Source organism: Bos indicus x Bos taurus, chromosome 5, assembly GCF_003369695.1.
Source record: "Bos indicus x Bos taurus breed Angus x Brahman F1 hybrid chromosome 5, Bos_hybrid_MaternalHap_v2.0, whole genome shotgun sequence".
Classification (NCBI taxonomy): domain Eukaryota; kingdom Metazoa; phylum Chordata; class Mammalia; order Artiodactyla; family Bovidae; genus Bos; species Bos indicus x Bos taurus.
The window spans coordinates 25260994-25279894 of NC_040080.1; the positions used below are offsets into that span (position 1 = coordinate 25260994).

At 41.3% G+C, this 18901-nt stretch overlaps 1 protein-coding gene across 1 annotated transcript; it reads left to right on the forward strand.

The window, feature by feature from the left end:
• Positions 1–531: 531 nt before the first annotated feature.
• On the forward strand, positions 532–5001 carry PDE6H (phosphodiesterase 6H). The gene is made up of 3 exons (XM_027543539.1): positions 532–699; positions 1703–1743; positions 4542–5001. Exons 1-3 carry the CDS (start codon positions 566–568, stop codon positions 4616–4618), a joined length of 252 nt encoding a protein of 83 aa, XP_027399340.1. The 5' UTR covers positions 532–565; the 3' UTR covers positions 4619–5001.
• Positions 5002–18901: the final 13900 nt, after the last annotated feature.

Genomic DNA, 18901 nt, shown 5'->3' on the forward strand with positions numbered 1-18901 from the left:
TTTGGATCACATGAGGATTAAATTAAATATGGACCATAAAGAACACAGGCCATAAGAATGGGTCAATAAACATTTAGAATCAGAATACTTTACAGTTAGATGGAAAAATATGTAAAGCTTACGGAACATTTCAGTGCTGCCAAGGCTAGATAGTCTTCAGCACATTTCTCTCCCTTTACAGATGGTGGAACTGGTGGTCAATGAAAAGGACATAATTATTATACATTCACACAGAAAGCTGGTGGCAGACTTACTGGAACAACAAATCTACCTAGATTTATCAGTTTTTGGCTTATAGCCCACTCTGCTGGCTGCCTCCATTGACGTATACCTTATTTTCTTAGATAGTAACTTCTTTAAAAGATGGTAACTTCTCCCTTTTGCTGTCAATAAAAAATGCCAAACTTCTTTATCAAGATGCTTTCTCCCCGTCCCCCTGCCCCTGAAGATTATTGTAAAGGTCTAGTAAACAATGGTCTTCATACATTGAATAATCTTTCTTTCTCTCTCTCCCACTGTCCAAAGAGCCGGAAAGAAAACCATCAGCTGTCGAAACATTAGCAGAATGAGCGACAATACTGTGTTGGCTCCTCCAACTTCAAACCAGGGTCCCACCACCCCACGCAAAGGGCCCCCCAAGTTCAAGCAGAGGCAGACTCGTCAGTTCAAGAGCAAGCCTCCTAAGAAAGGTGTGAAAGGGTAAGACCAAAATGAAAAAGGTTTCTTAGTTTTTTCAGAGATTAATGCTCACCATATTAAATAGATATAAACTTTTCCACCTCACCCTGTTTCCTAACACAATCTTTGCTGAATCATATTTTTTCAGTCCTGGAATCCTTTCTCTCTCAGCTCCCACATATACAGCCAAATTTAACGTGGAAAATGGACCCTTTCACAGTGACCTTTGGCTTGACCTTCCAGACTCTTCTTGACCACTCTCCTTTGCTGATGTAAACTGTGCTTTAATTGGAGCACAGAATCACTGGCTGCTTCTAGAACACAGTTTATTTTTCTGCCTTCAGATTTTCTCTCTTCAGTTCTTTGTTTTTCTCTTTTTCTCCCTGGCAAAATCTGATTTATTTTTCAACACACACTCATGTTAATTTCTTTTGGAAACCATTACGGACTCTCTTAGACAAACATTATCATTCCTTCCATGTTTGCATTTTGTACATTCAGCTATTGTAACTTGCACTTTTTTATAGTGCATCTATTTCTTTCATCTGTTGCCTAAGACTGAGGTCCCTGAGAGAAAATTTGTGTGTTTGTTTTTTCCTTAACTCTCAGTACCTAATACAATTTCAGGAACAAAGCAGATGCTTAATATGCACTCTTGGATAAACTAAACAAATGGATAAATTAATCATTTTAATGACTTTTCATATTGCTTTCTCATTCCAATTTTTAGTTTAAAAAGTAGAGCTTGACCACGTTGTCCCACTGATCATTTTTTTTTTTCTTTCTGGGTCTCAATTGTCTTAGGTTACATTTTTACAGAGGGAAACTCTCTTCTGGGACACATTGTTTAAAACCTGCTTGAGTGACACTTCCTTTCCCCTAGTTCAATGCAAACAAAAGGGTTTTCTCAAATACAAGAACTGAAGCCTCTTCTTTCCCCTTGAATCAGGAAACTCTTCACATGACTCATTCCAGGATCTTTTGGCCCCGGTATCAGCTAACTTCTCTTGTGTTTTTTCCCTAGATTTGGAGATGACATTCCAGGCATGGAGGGACTAGGAACAGGTGAGCAATCTGAATATTTAATCTTACCCCTGGACTTTGACCATTTTTTCTGCTTCAGGCCTCAAGGAGCAGTTCAACGTTATTGGAAATACATAAAGCAGCAGATTTTTTTGAAGACCTAGGAATGTAGGGTTTTAATTTAACTTCCTAAATAAGTATGTGTGTGCCCAGAGGCAAAAACTCAGAGAAATCAGACTAGTCCCAAAGTTCAGTGAATCCTTGTGTTTCATTATATACTCTAGAAGGTGTAGGCTTCCTTGGTGGCACAGTGGTAAAGATCTGCCTGCTAATGCAGGAGATGGACGGGTAGTGGGAAGATCCCCTGGAGGAGGAAATGGCAATCCACTCCAGTATTCTTGCCTGAGAACCCCATGGACAGGGAAGACTGGCAGGCTACAGTCTATGGGATCACAAAGGAATCAGACACAACTGAGTGTACACACACACACACACACACACACACTCTCTCTCTCTCTCTCTCTTTCTCAGGCATACAATGGTGAATTGTAGACATTCACAGTAGAACAACTCTCAGAATGAGTCTAGCCCAACTCCTTTATTTTTCAGGAGAGAAATCTGAAACATAGAGGAATTAAATGACAATCTTAGGCCACAGAGTGAGCTATTGGAAACAAGGGTGGGGCCTGGAGAGCCTTTCCTCTGCACCGGGCCAGCCACTTCCTCACAAGCTTCCTCTTTTTTACACATCCTCTGGTGCTCAGAACAGGGCCCTAGACACTAAAGTATCTGGAGTAATAAGTTTTAATTGGCTAGAATTTTTATTTGTTGGATGATGCATGCAAATTACTTCACATTCTCTTTAAAAAATTAATAGACTTTAAATTTTAAAGAAATTTTAGGTTTGTGGAAAAATTAGGCAGAATTTTTAAGGGATTCCTACAGATCCCTTCTGCCACCTTCTTCCCCCGTACATCAGTCATACCCCCTATTATTAACCTCTTGCATTAGTGTGGTACATTTGTTATACTTTATAAACCAATATTAACACATTTTTATTAGCTGAAATTGCTTGTTCGTTCTTTGTGTTGTCCAGTTCTTAGGTATCCACCATTACAGGTTCATATGGAATCACTAGCCCCCACATCTCCTGTGCTCTATCTGTTCATTCCTTTCTCTCCATAAACTCCTGACAACCAGAAATCTTTCTACTGTCTCTATTGTTGCTGTTGTTCAGTCACTCAGTCGTGTCTGACTCTTTGTGACCCCATGGGCTGCTACACTCTAGGCTTCCCTGTCCTTCTCTCTCTCCCAGAGCTTGCTCAAACTCATGTCCATTGAGTCAGTGATGCCATCCAACCATCTCATCCTCTATCACCCCCTTCTCCTCCTGCTCTATAGTTTTGCCTTTTCCAGATAGTTCTACAGTTAGAATCCTATAGTAAGAGCTCTTTCACTTAGTAATATTTATCTAAACTTCCTCCATGTCTTGACATGATTTGATAGCTCATTTCTTTTTTATCACTGGATATTTTATTGTATGGTTGTATCACAGTTTATTTATCCTGTTGATAGGCATCTTGATTGCTTCCAGATTTTGGCAATTATGAATAAAGCTACTATAAACTTCTTTGTGCAGATTTTGTGTGTGGACACAAGTTTTCAACTCATCCAATACACTTTTGACAAATGATGGCATTCATAGCAATCAGTTTCCTTTCTGGGTAACTCTCAGTATATTTACTTTTTAAATTTATTTTTAATTGGAGGATAATTGCTTTACAATATTGTGTCTGTTTCTGCCATACATCCACATGGATCAGTCGTAAGCATACATATGATTTACTTTTTATTGTCTGATGCCACTCCTCAGATCTCAAATAGAATTTCTAGTTACTTTGATAAAGCTCATCTGCTATTCTTCTAAATCAAATGCTTCTCTATTTTGACCATGTGTATCTAAGACCGGCAAATTCACTTTGGACTTTGGAATATATTCTTAACTCTGCGAAACTATTTGGAATAGTGACAAGAGGTTTATTCTGAGGGAAATTCTGAAGTCTTTGACCTGGTTCTAGTTCAGTCTCTACAACCATGAGATTTTTTTTTCTCCAGGTATTTAACCTCTTTGGGTATCAGCTAGCTTCTCTGTAACTTGGGAACAATATTATAACTTTTAACAATACATAAAGGAGCTTGAGAGCAGTCAGAGAAGCCCAAGGAATGCATCTGGTTGGTAGGTAGTAGGGAAACCAGATTTCCAGACCATGCGAATTTAAAGCACTCCAAGATACAGGTTTGATCCCTGGATTGGGAAGATCTACTGGAGAAGGGAATGGCAACCCACTCCAGTATTCTGGCCTGGGAAATCCCATGGACAGGGCAGCCTGGAGGGCTACAGTCCATGGAGTCACAGACAGTTTTAAACACGACTTAGCGACTAAACAACCACAGCAACAACTTCTCACTGTAACCCATGGCCTAACTAGAATTCCACCTCTGTTCCCTCCTTAGTGTTTTGGTGAGACTTCGAATGATCAGAGAACTACACTCCCACAGAATAGTCCCAGTCCAAAATCTTGGAGCATCTCCCCAGAAAGGATGCCAAATAAAACTAACACAGATCCTGGGGGAGCCTGGTTAGGGGGAATCAGAGCCCCGAGGAGGATTAATGAAACAATTGTTCTGATCCTTCCTGGGATGAGGGCCCATTCTTCCCCATCATCTGGGCAACAGATGGGAAACAGGGGCGAGGTGTCTCTGCCTGAACCATGTCCTTTTGTGCAGAAGAGGCTCTTCTGGGGGGTGAGGTTGGCTTATGGTTCTTCTGTCTCTTGCAGATATAACTGTGATCTGTCCTTGGGAGGCATTCAGCCACTTGGAGTTGCACGAGCTGGCTCAGTTTGGGATCATCTGAGCCACTGGAGGTTCTGCCGCTCTCATTAGCATCTGCTGCAACTTTAATTACTTCTGCCCTATGGATCTGCCGGAATTTTGACATGCAGGTGTCGGAAGTGGTTTCACCACAAACTCACTTCCTTTAAGTGACTACTAAGAGTTGTCTTAGTGCCAGACTCTTTCATGCAGTATAGTTTAACTCAGAATAGTGAGTGAAATCAACTTGCAATGAGGCATTTCCAACATCACCCCTTTTTCCTATCAGCTGGTTAGAAGTCATCCATATTTCTCTAAAGTCCTTCATATCTGTTTTTGCTTAGGCACTCATTACTTTTGGTAGAAGGCTTTTAAGATATCATTTATGTCCCTCCTCTCCCCTTTTCTTTAATAAAGGATATATTTACCTTGAATATCATGATGAAGTTGTATTAAATGCTATAAGCAAATATCTGTGGCCTTGTTCTGAGACCCAATTAAACAAAGAAGGCACATTTACACAGGAAGTAAGCCCCGTGCATGCAAAAAAGCGTGGGATTAATAGGCAAGTTCTGATTTGACTTTGTCATGATCTCTCAGGGTCTAAATTTTATTGCACCAGGTTATCCCTGAGACCTGATGCAGCTTTAAACTGTACAGTTTTGAGCTGGAGACAAACTGGAGATGTAAACTCAAGACCCTGACAATGAGTCTTCTTTTCAGTACCTTGGTTCCATTGATTGAAAAGCTGTTTATCCTTTAAAGTTTAGACTTACATACAAAAACTAGGTTATGGAATCCAAAAGATAAAATGATGGTTTGCTTTACCCCGGGCTTCCCTGTGGCTCAGATGGTAAAGCATCTGCCTGCAATGCCGGAGACCCAGATTCGATCCCTGGGTCAGGAAGATCCCCTGGAGAAGGAAATGGCAACCCACTTCAGTACTCTTGCCTGAAAAACTCCGTGGACTGTCGCCTGAGAAGCCTGGTAGGTGACAGTCCATGGAGTCCCAAAGAGTCGGACATAACTGAGCGACTTCACTTTGCTTCACTCCAAAGTTGTGTCAAATGTAATATGTGCACACAGCTATGTTTCCCCAATACTTTCAAGGCAGTTGTGCAATTCAGGGGCTTTCTATCTGACCTGGATGCTTTAGGGTACTAGCAGTATTCATTTCTTCATGTCAGTTTTGTAATTTGTGGTAAAAGAATGAAGTAAATTAACTGAAAAGAGAGGCAGAATGATAGAGGGGAAAGAGTTTTGGGTTCAAGGAGCAAGCGTCTTTTAATTTCATGGCTGCAGTCATCATCTGCAGTGATTTTGGAGCCCCCCAAAATAAAGTCTGTCACTCTTTCCATTGTTTCATCATCTATTTGCCGTGAAGTGATGGGACCAGATGCCATGATCTTCCTTTTTTGAATGTTGAGTTTTAAACAAAGATCTCATGCTTGGGATTCTCCAGTTTGCCTGAATTAGACAATCAAAGTTCACAGTAGCGATAAATCCTGGGACTCAGAATGAGCATGAGAAGTTCTTCGCACTGGACAACATTTCTTCTGCTGCTGGTTCTACACTCACTGTTGTGCAGCAACAACACTGTTACCATCTGGCCAGAAATCTGGAAGCCCGAAGGACACATCTGGATTGGAATTGGGTGAAGAGAATGGATTTCCAGGTCATGGGAATTTAAAGCCCACATCATTTCAATTCAATGGCTCAGTCATGTCCAACTCTTTGGGATCCCATGGACTGCAGCACACCAGGCTTCCCTGTCCATCACCTACTCCCGGAGTCTGCTCAAACTCATGTCTATCTAGGTGGTGATACCATCCAACCATCTCATCCTCTGTTTTCTCCTTCTCCTCCCGCCTTCAATCTTTCCCAGCAGCAGGGTCTTTTCCATTGAGTCAGTTCTTCATATCACGTGGCCAAAGTATTGAAGTTTCAGCTTCAACATCAGTCCTTTCAATGAATATTCAGGACTGATTTCCTTAAGGATTGACTGGTTGGATCTCCTTGCAGTCCAAGGGACTCTCAAGAGTCTTCTCCAACACCACAGTTTAAAAGCATCTTTGGTGCTCAGCTTTCTTTATGGTCCAACTCTCACATCCATACATGACTACTGGAAAACATAGCTTTGACTAGACAGACCTTTGTTGGCAAAGTAATGTCTCTGCTTTTTAATATGCTGTCTAGGCTGGTCATAACTTTTCTTCTAAGGAGCAAGTGTCTTTTAATTTCATGGCTGCAGTCATCATCTGCAGTGATTTTTTCGCTCCCCAAAATAAAGTCTGTCACTCTTTCTACGGTTTCCCCATCTATTTGCCATGAAGTGATGGGACCAGATGCCATGATCTTCGTTTTCTGAATGTTGAGCTTTAAGCCAACTTTTTCATTCTCCTCTTTCACTCTCATCAAGAGGCTTTTTAGTTCTTCTTCACTTTCTGCCATAAGGATGGTGTCATCTGCATATCTGAGGGTATTGATTTTTCTTCCTGAAATTTTGATCCCAGTTTGTGCTTCATCCAGTTTGGCATTTTGCATGATGTATTCTGCATATAAGTTAAATAAGAGGGTGACAATATACAACCTTGATGTACTCCTTTCCCAATTTGGAACCAGGCCATTGTTTCATGTCCGGTTCTAACTGTTGCTTCTTGACCTACATACAGATTTCTCAGGAGGCCGGTAAGGTGGTCTGGTATTTCCAAGTGTTTGAGAATTTTCCACAGTTTGTTGTGATCCACAAAATCAAAGGCTTTAGCATAGTCAACGGAATAGAAGTAGATGTTTTTCTGGGCTTCTCTTGCTTTTTCATGCAATAAATGTTGGCAATTTGTTCTCTGGTTTCTCTGCCTTTTCTAAATCCAGCTTGAACATCTGGAAGTTCTCAGTTCAAGTACTGTTGAAGTCTAGCTTGCCCAGATAGAATTCCATTTGTCTCTTCTTTATGTTGCTGAGACCAAGCTCATACTGCTTATTGCATGACAGGCCAATAAATCAAGAGATGAGTCATTTGGGAAAGAATGGTGACTTTGTTTGGAAAGCCAGCAGACCTAGAAGATGGTGGACTAGAGTCCTGAAGAACTGTGTTGCCTAGGTTTGGATGCTACTTTATTTTATAGAACAAAGTAGGAGAGATGTCAGGAGATAACAGAGAAGGCAATGACAACCTACTCCAGTACTCTTGCCTGGAAAATCCCATTTACAGAGGAGCCTGGTAGGCTGCAATCCATGGGGTTGAGAAGAGTCGGACACAACTGAGTGACTTCACTTTCACTTTTCACTTTCATGCGGAGAAGGAAATGGCAACCTACTCCAGTGTTCTTGCCTGGAGAATCCCAGGGATGGGGGAGCCTGGTGGGCTGCCATCTATGGGGTCCCACAGAGTTGGACACGACTGAAGTGACTTAGCAGCAGCAGCAGCAGGAGGTAAAATTTTAAAAGGTGATAAATTTTTTCAAGTATTTTCTGATTTTAGCCATAATCCAAAGGAAACTGTTAATTTCTTCTTTCCTGCATCCATTTATAAGTGGGCCTGGTCAGGATGTTTCCAGTGAGCTTAAACAAAGATATTTTAGCCCAACATTCAGACATGGGAGCCAGGGTTCCCAGAGATGGGCTGTCATGTATACTTTGCATGTGTGCGTGCTCTGGTGTATCTGATTCTTTGTGACCCCATGGACTACAGCCCACCAGGCTCCTCTGTCCATGGAATTTTCTAGGCAAGAATACTGGAGTGGGTTGCCACTTCCTTTTCCAGGGGATCGTCCCCACCCAAGGAGAGAACCCAAGTCTCCTGCATGTCTTGCTTTGGCAGGTGGATTCTTTACCACTGAGCCACCTGGGAAGCCCTATGTATACTTCAAGTTATAGGTAACATCCCTTTAGTGATTAACTTATAGCAAAAGAACTAGAATAGAAAGGTTAAAGTAAAAGAAGCAGATCCAATATGGAGTCACATTTGTTCTTCCCTATGGCACCCCACCCCAGTACTCTTGCCTGGAAAATCCCATGGACGGAGGAGCCTGGTAGGCGGAGTCCATGGGGTCGCTAAGAGTCGGACACGACTGAGCGACTTCACTTTCACTTTTCCCTTTCATGCATTGGAGAAGGAAATGGCAGCCCACTCCAGTGTTCTTGCCTGGAGAATCCCAGGGACGGGGAGCCTAGTGGGCTGACGTCTATGGGGTCGCACAGAGTCGGACACGACTGAAGCGACTTAGCAGCAGCAGCAGTACACTTAGTGAAAGAAAGTGAAGTTGCTCAGTTGTGTCCAACTCTTTGCAACCCCATGGACTGTAACCTACCAGGCTCCCCTGTCCATGGGATTTTCCAGGCAAGGGTACTGGAGTGGGTTGCCATTTCCTTCTCCAGGAGATCTTCCCAACCCAGGGATCAAACCCAGGTCTCCTCCATTGCAGGCAGACACTTTACCATAGGTCTAAATTTAAAAGTGAAACTATGACACGCAAGGTGACTAGTGGTAAGGATGCCTTACCACCCTCAGGAACTCCTGCCTCCACTAGTGTGCCTGTTTTCGAGGAGTTGCTTTGTTGGCAGCCAGAACCTTTAGTCTGCACTTGCTCTTCCCAGTGGAAGGGTGTGCCTTTCATTTAGGGATGCCTGTGCTCTTCTCCAGCTGGAAGCCTGTCCACATTCATCTTACTTTGCAAATGTTTTCTAAATGTGAAGCAATAACTTTGACACAACACAATTTACCCAAAGGAACACAGCCAAGGGCCCCGATGGAGAAGGATCTAGAAACCACCCTACATGAAGACCTGTTGAAGAATGTGTAACAGTTAGGCTGAAATAGAAAATGATCATTGCCAGCAAATTTTTTAAAAAGTTGTAGTGAACAGGATTTCCTGTAAAATTCTAGTAATTAATGGTAAGTTAGAATAGATATAATTTATTTCATATTTCCAGTTTTATTGAGATATAACTGACATACAGCACTATATAAATTTAGGTGTACTACATAATGATTTTGACTTAAGTTTGTCATGAAACAATTATCACAATAAGTTTAGTGAACATCCATCATCTTCTATAGATACAAAATTAAAGAAATAGGAAAAAATGTTTTTCATACGACAGAACTTTTAGAATTTACTCTCAACAGTTTTTACATATGACATATAGCAGTATTAACTATATTTATCATCTTTCTGGGGCCTGTTATACAATTTTTGGACTTCCTTTTTAGCTCAGTGGGTAAAGAATCCACCTGCAATGCAGGAGATGCAGGAGGCAGGGGTTCTATCCCCAAGGTGGGAAGCTCCCCTGGGGCTTGGCAACCCACTCCAGTATTCTTTCCTGGAGAATCCCATGGACAGAGGGTCCTGGCAGACTACAGTCCATGGGGTCACAAAGAGTCAGAAATGACCAAAGCGACTGAGCACACAGCATGCAGGTTACACCAATAGTACTAATTTATCTTATAACTGTTAGTTTGTATCTTTTGACTCTCTTCATCTAATTCCCTCTCCTCCCAACACCCCACCCCTTGGTAACCACAAATCTGTTCTCTTTTTCTATGAATTTGTTTGCTTGTTTGTTTGACTTTGAAGTATATTTTACCTACAACACTACATTAGTTCCTGTTACAAAACATGGTGTGGAATAGACATAAAGCTCTTTCAAAGTCTAAAGTTTCATTCTTTCTATTCTTAAATTCTAAATCTATCTTTTCTAGTATTTTAATAAGAAACAAGAAAATCCTGATTGCACAAACAGCACATATGAAACAGATAAAGCTAAATTATTGTCCCTATCAAAGTCCCAGGAGTGGAGATGCCATATTAAGACAGAGTGAGGAGATTTTTAACAAAGGGACTTGGGGGGAGCGAGCTCCGCCCCTGGCAAAGGTCATGAGGAAGGAGGCTTGGCATACGCAAAGGCGGGATCAAGCCTCAGGAGTCTCCCTGGAAATTCTCCAGCAATCTACCCCCAAAACCAGAGTCTGCCTACTTTCTGCTTTGTGCTTTCACCTACACCTCTGACTTTACGGGGGGCTGTCCCCCACTACCTCTCTCTGAAAAAAGAGTTAGCTTAGAGCTCCGGTTAATAATTCCTGGGTGTGACAGGGTTTCAACCTACAAACTTCTTTGGAAATCCTCTAGCCTGCCTGAATAGGTTTTTCCAGCCACATGTGATTGCTCAGAGCTTCCCAACTGTGAGAGGCATGAGATGTTCTAAACTGTCTAAACACAGATTCCTTTGAGCAGTTAAAAGATTGATTAGAAATTGTATTGGTGAAGGATTTTCACTTTTTGGGCCAATGTTTGCTGCTAAGTTTCCATATCCCTTACCTGCTGTGTCCCTGGCAGTGTATTGATTAATATAATTGGTGTAAATAGTAGCTTTAATGTTTGTAACCTGGGACCCTTGAGTTAATTATTTTTCTTGTTATAGCCCACCACACCTTTGCTCTGTAGGAATGCAACTTTATCTAATGCTTTTCGAGGGTGGCGCTTGACTTATCACCTTTAGAGAAAAATAAGTTTTCTGAAGAAAGGGTCTTAAAATGTTAACAGGCCTCCGGGCCAGAGGATGATCCAAATCACCTAAGCTTTTGCATATGATAAGTTTGCAGGAAGAAAGCCTGGCTTGCTGCATGACTCTACCCCTTCCCCCATTATCCTCTATGCATAACTTAAGGTATAAAAACTACTTTGGAAAATAAAGTGCGGGCCTTGTTCACCGAAACTTGGTCTCACCATGTCGTTCTTTCTCTTACCTTCTGGCTGAATTATTCAGCCTCTTTTCTCCACTGAATTTCCTCACTGAGCTATCCTTATTTCAGCCTCTTTTCTCCACTGAATTTCCTCACTGAGCTATCCTCATTCTATTAGTCTTTATATCCTTAATTAATGTTTAATTAAGCAATTGTTTCCTGATCTTCACCTACGCCGTCTCTCCTTCGAATACCCTGGATCAGCCGGGGCTGGTCCCGGGCAGGGACTATTTGCAAAATTTGGGAAGTGTTAAGCAGAATCTACAAAAGGTAGTAGAGTACCTGGGGCTACATGACCAAATTAGACCTAGAGGAACCCTAAGGTCAGCTCTAATCATAAGAAACCACCACCATCCACCACCCACCTGGTGAAAGGGAGGTGGTCTTTAGTAGTGAGATACTGCCAACCCACCCTGATCACATGGGCAGTCAGGAGGGGAGGGAGGAGGCTAATTAATACCCCAACGTTGTTCTCCTGTGCTCTACTCTTGCCCTGATGCCTCCCATTGAATAAATCTAACTTTGAAGCAAAGGAGCTTATCAATGTGATCAGTAGGGTCCACTTTCAACACCAAAGATCAGGTGGAGAAGGGTGGAAAGTGCAGACACTTTGTCAGCCAGTGATGTTCACTTCGAAGTGGGAGATAGCGTGGGTACTTGAAACCTCCAAATGTGATTCTAAAGATAAACCTCGGAAGTGGAGGAAGCACGGTGTCAGATATGAAGAACACAACAGATGAAAGAGAACAACTGCAGAAATTCTCATCAATTTTTAGGATTTGGAGGATTAATAAAAAATCTTTTATGTTTTGTTGATAAATAAGAGCTGTTGAGAATCTCTTGTTAAAATGCACAAAATTTGAGCCCCACTCCAGGTTTTCTGAATAAGAATCTTTAAGGAAGATATCTTAGAATCTGTATTTTTAACGAGTCCCCAATAATTCTTTTTTAAAACACCTTTATTTTATTTTGTATTTTTCACCATGGAGGATCTTAATTCCCCAATCAGTGATCAAACCCATGCCTCCTGCAGTGGGAGGGCAGAGTCTTAAACACTGGACCACCAGAGAAGTCCCTCCCCGATGATTCTTATATTTGTACCAGTTTGCACCCTGATGTGCTCCAAGACTACATTTTAAACATTAGGAATTAGCTAATGCCAAACATGTTGCCACCCAGTGACTGATTTAAGTGGTTCTCTGTGTTAGTCACTCAGTCGTGTCTGATGCTTTGCGACCCCATGACTGTATGTAGTCTGCCAGGCTGCACGGTCCATAGAATTCTCCAAGAATACTGGAGCGGGGAGCCATTCCCTTCTTCAGAGGATCTTCCCAACCCAGGGAATCAAACCTGTGTCTCCTGCATTGCAGGCAGATTCTTTACTGTCTGAGCCACCAGCTGCTGCTGCTGCGGCCGCCAAGTCGCTTCAGTCGTGTCCGACTCTGTGCGACCCCATAGATGGCCTCCCACCAGGCTCCCCCGTCCCTGGGATTCTCCAGGCAAGAACACTGGAGTGGGTTGCCATTTCCTTCTGGGAAGCCCTTATTTGTCTCTAGTAACATACGTAATGTGTGAGAATAGGGCCTAATAGCGTGAGTTCTGACTCAGACTGTTGTGTTGACTAATAGAATAGACAATGCCTCCCTCCTCCACACCTAACCCAGTTAAGTGCTTCTCCAGTTGCAGAGAATGTCAGAGAGTTCAGAATCTAAGTGTTGGACAAATTCCAAGAAGCTAGAGCCAAATAGGCACCATTATTCCTAGGGCTGACCTCTTGCCGTGGCCTTGCGTGGCCACTCTCCCTCTGTAGCCTCAGTCACTCCCTGTCCTTGTCTGCCTCCTCTGGCAGGAGTAGGTGGACCAGGGGCATAAAGAGCTTTTTCTGGACAGGTGGTGGCAGTGAACCCCACTTATCCTCCACCTCTTTCCTGTTTGTTGGTATCCTTGGGTAGAAGTTGGGGGTGATGGGGCTGGTGAGGTAGGCACCAACCCCCATTCCAGAGTTCCAAGAATCACAGTTAGAGCAGAAAATAGTATATAAGGAAAAAAAAAAATGCTCCTCTGGTATACATACCTGAGGCAAATAGACACAGCTGCTATTAAACAATTGCTATGGTGCTGTTGACCTTGATTGTGAAAAAAAATCAAGAAGCACTGTAAACTGAGGAAAGGAGAGCATTTTCTCAACAACTAGAGATGTGAAGGGAAAAGACACACAGACAAGAATAATCAGTAAGCCCAATATTCAGTGCAAGAAGGAAAATGATCACACAAGACTGAACAACATCAAAACAAATATTATGAGAACTAAGCAAATATGACACTGAATTATTTAAAACAGAGACACAGAGGAGGGCTTATGTTTTATAGAAGACTAGAGGGGAAGGGTTACACAGGCCACAAAAATAGCATGTTTGTGTAAACTCGTTTGTGCTTTTTGCAACTGGAAATGAGCTGCTTGATTTCTAACATCACTATGGCAGAGTCAGACTGCTGAAAACTGAAATTTACAAGTGAGAATCATGGGGAAGATTCTCCACTTCAGTCACACCATCTCCTTGGGGCAAAACAGACAGGAAGCCAGGCCTCTGCCTGGCTGTGCTGCACAGAGCCTGCTAAGTAATCAGGAATTCACTCATCTTCTCTGGGCTCAGTGTGTGAGAATTAAAGCAAGGTTATTGCATTGAATAATTGACAAGTATAAAATGCTAAAAACCAGGTAATAAATCTAGACATATTTCAAACGTGAACAAACCGTTTCTCTTTATGGCCAGAAGTCCTAAGGCACTGAGCCTGTTTCCAGCTTATTGCATTGAATGGTTAACTACTTTCACATTTCTCCAGGGTCCCCTAAACTAAATCATATGTAGTGCTGCCACCTGCTGTCATGAATGAGCACTTCATGAACACTGTGAAGACCTTATCTAACAGACTTTTGAATCCATTGGGCTGATTCTGAATTTGTTCCTTTCTATTGACCAGTTTGAACTGTTATGCCACTTGGCTATTCATATTTGAAGTGCAGTGAAGTGAAATCGCTCAGTTGTGTCCGACTCTTTGCGACCCCATCGACTGTAGCCTACCAGGCTCCTCTGTCCATGGGATTTTCCAGGCAAGAATACTGGAGTGGGTTGCCATTTCCTTCTCCAGGAGATCTTCCCGACCCCAGGATTGAACCTGGGTCTCCTGCATTGTAGGCAGACACGTTACCGTCTGAGCCACCAGGGAAGTCTTATTCATATTTATCATGTACATATTTGTCTACACACAACATTAAAAGAGTATACAAGTGAACATAAACATTGAAAGAGTATACAAGTGAACATAAATTCAATGTAAGTCTTGTTTCCACTCAGTGCCCTATGTTCATATCCAATGTGACCATTACCTTTAAGGAAAGGGGAATTTATGAATGAGTAATATTCCATTGTATATATGTACCACATCTTTACCCATTTTTCTGTTGATGGATATTTAGGTTGCTTCCATGTTTTTGTTATTGTCCTGCAACTAACATTGGGGTGCATGTATCTTTTTGAATTATAGTTTTCTCTGAATATGTGCCCAGGAGTGGCATTATAGGAATCATCTATTAACTCTATTTTTACTTTTTAAAGGAACCTCCACACTGTCCTCCATAGTGGCTGTACCAATTTACATTTCCACCGACAGTGTAGGAGGTTTCCTTTTTCTCCACTGCCCCTCAGTATTTATTAATATTATTTGTAGACTTTCTCATGATGGCCATTATGACCAGTGTGAGGTGATACTTCATTGTAGTTTTTTGTGCCTGGAAAATTCCATGGATGGAGGAGTCTGGTGGGCGACAGTCCATGGGGTTGCAAAGAGTTGGACATGGCTGAGCGACTTCACAAAAATTAGCAATTTGGGCATCTTTTCCTGTGCCTGTTGGCCATCTGTATGTCTTCTTCTAGAAATGTCTATTAGATCTTTTCATTTTTTGAATATTCCTCAGCCATAAAAAAGAATGAAATAATGCAATTTGCAGCAACATGGGGACCTACAGATTATCATACTAAGTGAAGTAAGCCAGACAAAGACAAATATCATATGATCTTGCTTATATGTGGACTCTAAAAAAAGATACAAATGAACTTATTTACAAAACAGAAAGAGACTTGCAGACATAGAAAACAAATTTATGATTATCAAAGGAGAAAGGGGAAGGGGAGGGATAAATTAGGTGGTTGAGATTAATAGATACTACTACTATATATAAAATAGATAATCAATAAGGACCTGTATAGCACATAAATATATATGTATATATATATTCTTTTTGAATCTTTACCCATATGAGTTATTATAAAACATTGACTATATATACTATATTAATATTTCATTATGTATTATATTTATATTATATACATAATGTATACATTATATATTAATATGCATCAAAATTTTTACCCTTAGTATTAGAAAATATTGACTATTATATATTAGTATATCAATTAGCATTATATATTACTACATATCATTTTTTACTTTTTTAAGTTATTACAAAATGCTGACTATATAATAATTAATTAACATATATTAAGATATTATATTGTGCTTCCCAGGTGGCGCTAATGGTAAAGAACTCACCTGCCAATGCAGGAGACATAAGAGACATGGGTTCAGTCCCTGGATCAGGAATATCCCCTGGAGGAGAGCATAGCAATCCACTCCAGTATTCTTGCCTGGAGAATCCCACGCACAGAGGAGCCTGGAAGGCTACAGTCCATGGAGTCTCACAGAGTTGGACATGACTGAAGTGACTTAGTACCCACACACAATATATTATACTAATCTTATTATATTAATATATATTATATACACATTATATTAATATATATTCAATAATTAATATATTACTATATATTCAATATTTTGTAATAACTTTTAAGGGTAAAAAATTCAAAAAAGAATATATATATATGAATCAATGTGCTATACATTTGAAACTAATGTCATACTGTAAATCAACTGTACTTTGATAAATAAGTAGATAAATAACAATAGAAAAGGAAAAAAGAGAAAGAGAATTTGGACACAGACACAGATATGCAGAGGGAAGATGGCCATGTGACAATAAAGGCCAAGATAGGAGTTGTGCTGTGACAGCCAAGAAACACCTGTACTCTCAGAAGCCGGGTGAAGCAGAGAAAGATGCTTCCTTAGAGACTTGAGGCTGACACAGAAGTGAAGGTGTAATAGGTTTGGCTGATAAAGCACCTGTCAGGCATCTCAGAAATACCTGGGTGGCTTGGGGGAATGGGCAGCAGACTCAACTTCCTTCAGTGATGGTGAGGTCCAAACCAGAGAATTTGGTTTTGTGATTGTTTCTTGGCCATGCTGCATGGCTCGCAGGATCTTAATTCCCTGACTAAGGACTGAGCCTGCTCCCTTAGCAGTGAAAATGCTGAGTCCTAACCACTGGACCACCAGGGAATTCCCTATGATTATTATTTTGAAACCACGTTTACACTCAAGCTGTTACAACTTGTGTGTGTTTGTGTGGGTGTGTGTTGCTCAATTGAGTCTCTTTGTGACCCCATGGACTGTAGACAGCCAGGCCTCTCTGTCCATGGGATTCTCCAGGCAAGAATACGGGAGTGGGTTGCCATTTCCTTTTCCAGGGGATCTTCCTAACCCAGGGATTGAACCTGCGTCTTCAGGATCGGCAGGTGGATTCCTTACCATGGAACTACCTGGAAAGCACAACAACGCAATTCACAAGCTGTTGGAGAGCGTTTATTTATCATAAATACTTGAAAGTTAGGGGAAGTAAGCCTGGTCTGTGGGTAGTGTTGATGGCTCCAATGAATTTTCCTCAAAATATTTCTAGTTCTTTATGGTGTGTAGTTCCTACCAGTAAGACTAAGAGAGCTATTAAGCAAAACAAAGGCAGAATCTTCATAGAACTGGACTTAGACTGCCATCTTGTGGATGTTTGGATTTGCAATCTAGTGCTGACAAAACAAATACGTAAACAAATGTACACATTCATTTTTAAGGTATGTGAAAACTATTGGAAGAGATGCGATTATTCACTGAAGGCCCTCATGTTGCAGAAGAAAAGCTTGAGGCCCAGAGGATGAAATGACCTCGTGACATTTTCATTTGGTCAGTCTGACGGGCAATTTTGATATATCAACTATGCACTCCCAGCTCAGTAATGAAGACTGAGTAAGTCCCAGGTTGGACAGATACGAGATTTGGGGTGAGATTAAAGAACTGGGCATCAAACAACAGACTGGTTCCAATAGGAAAAGGAGTACGTCAAAGCTGTATATTGTCACCCTGCTTAGTTAACTTATATGCAGAGTACATCATGAGAAATGCTGGGGCTGGATGAAGCACAGGCTGGAATCAAGATTGCCGGGAGAAATATCAACAACCTAAGATATGCAGATGACACCACCCTTATGGCAGAAAGTGAAGAGGAACTAAAGAGCCTCTTGATGAAAGTGAAAGAGGAGAGTGAAAAAGTTGGCTTAAAGCTCAACATTCAGAAAACGAAGATCATGGCATCCGGTCTCATCACTTCATGGGAAATAGATGGGGAAACAGTGGAAACAGTGGCTGACTTTATTTTTGGGGGGCTCCAAAATCACTGTAGATGGTGATTGCAGCCATGGAATTAAAAAACACTTACTCCTTGGAAGGAAAGTTATTACCAACCTAGACAGCATATTAAAAAGCAGAGACATTACTTTGCCAACAAAAGTCCATCTAGTCAAAGCTATGGTTTTTCCAGTAGTCATGTATGGATGTGAGAGTTGGACTATAAAGAACGCTGAGGGCTGAAGAATTGATGCTTTTGAACTGTGGTGTGGAGAAGACTCTTGAGAGTCCCTTGGACTGCAAGGCGATCCAACCAGTCCGTCCTAAAGGAGATCGGTCCTGGGAGTTCATTGGAAGGTTCAATTGGGTGTTCAGTCAGAGTTGAAGCTGAAACTCCAATACTTTGGCCACCTGGTGAGAAGAGCTGACTCATTTGAAAAGACCCTGATGCTGGGAAAGATTGAGGGCAGGAGGAGAAGGGGACAACAGAGGATGAAATGATTGGATGGCATCACCGACTCAATGGATGTGAGTTTGGATAGGCTCTGGGAGTTGGTGATGGACAGGGAGGCCTGGCGTGCTGCAATTCATGGGGTTGCAAAGAGTCGGACACGACTGAGTGACTGAACAGAACTAAAAGATAGGATGAGGTTCAAGAATGAGAATGAGGCTGAGAGATTGTTCTTAATATATTATTTTATCACAATCTTAGTGTTATAAAAACAGTATAAAAACATGTTTTGTAAAGCTAAAGAGCTTGTTCCAACAGCAAAGTACTCATTATATGCTTTCACTTCTCCGCTTCTTAGAGGTGACTCTTTCTATGCTTTTGCTTCTATTTTTTATCTTCTTGTAGTTACCACAACTTTAAGTAATAGGCTTATATCTTTATGTAATCACCATTTAGAGACTTCTTGCTATAAAAGATAAAATATTATCTTATACCATTGACTACTTGCCCCATCTATTCTTATTCCCTAAATTCAGTCCCTACCAGAGCCTCTGTCTTAC

Coding starts and splice junctions, on each gene's coding strand:
- PDE6H (XM_027543539.1), top strand. CDS start 566: ATGAGCGACAATACTGTGTTGGCTCCTCCAACTTCAAACCAGGGTCCC. Junction 700..1,702: donor CCTAAGAAAGGTGTGAAAGG/GTAAGACCAAAA, acceptor TTTTTTCCCTAG/ATTTGGAGATGACATTCCAG. Junction 1,744..4,541: donor CATGGAGGGACTAGGAACAG/GTGAGCAATCTG, acceptor TGTCTCTTGCAG/ATATAACTGTGATCTGTCCT.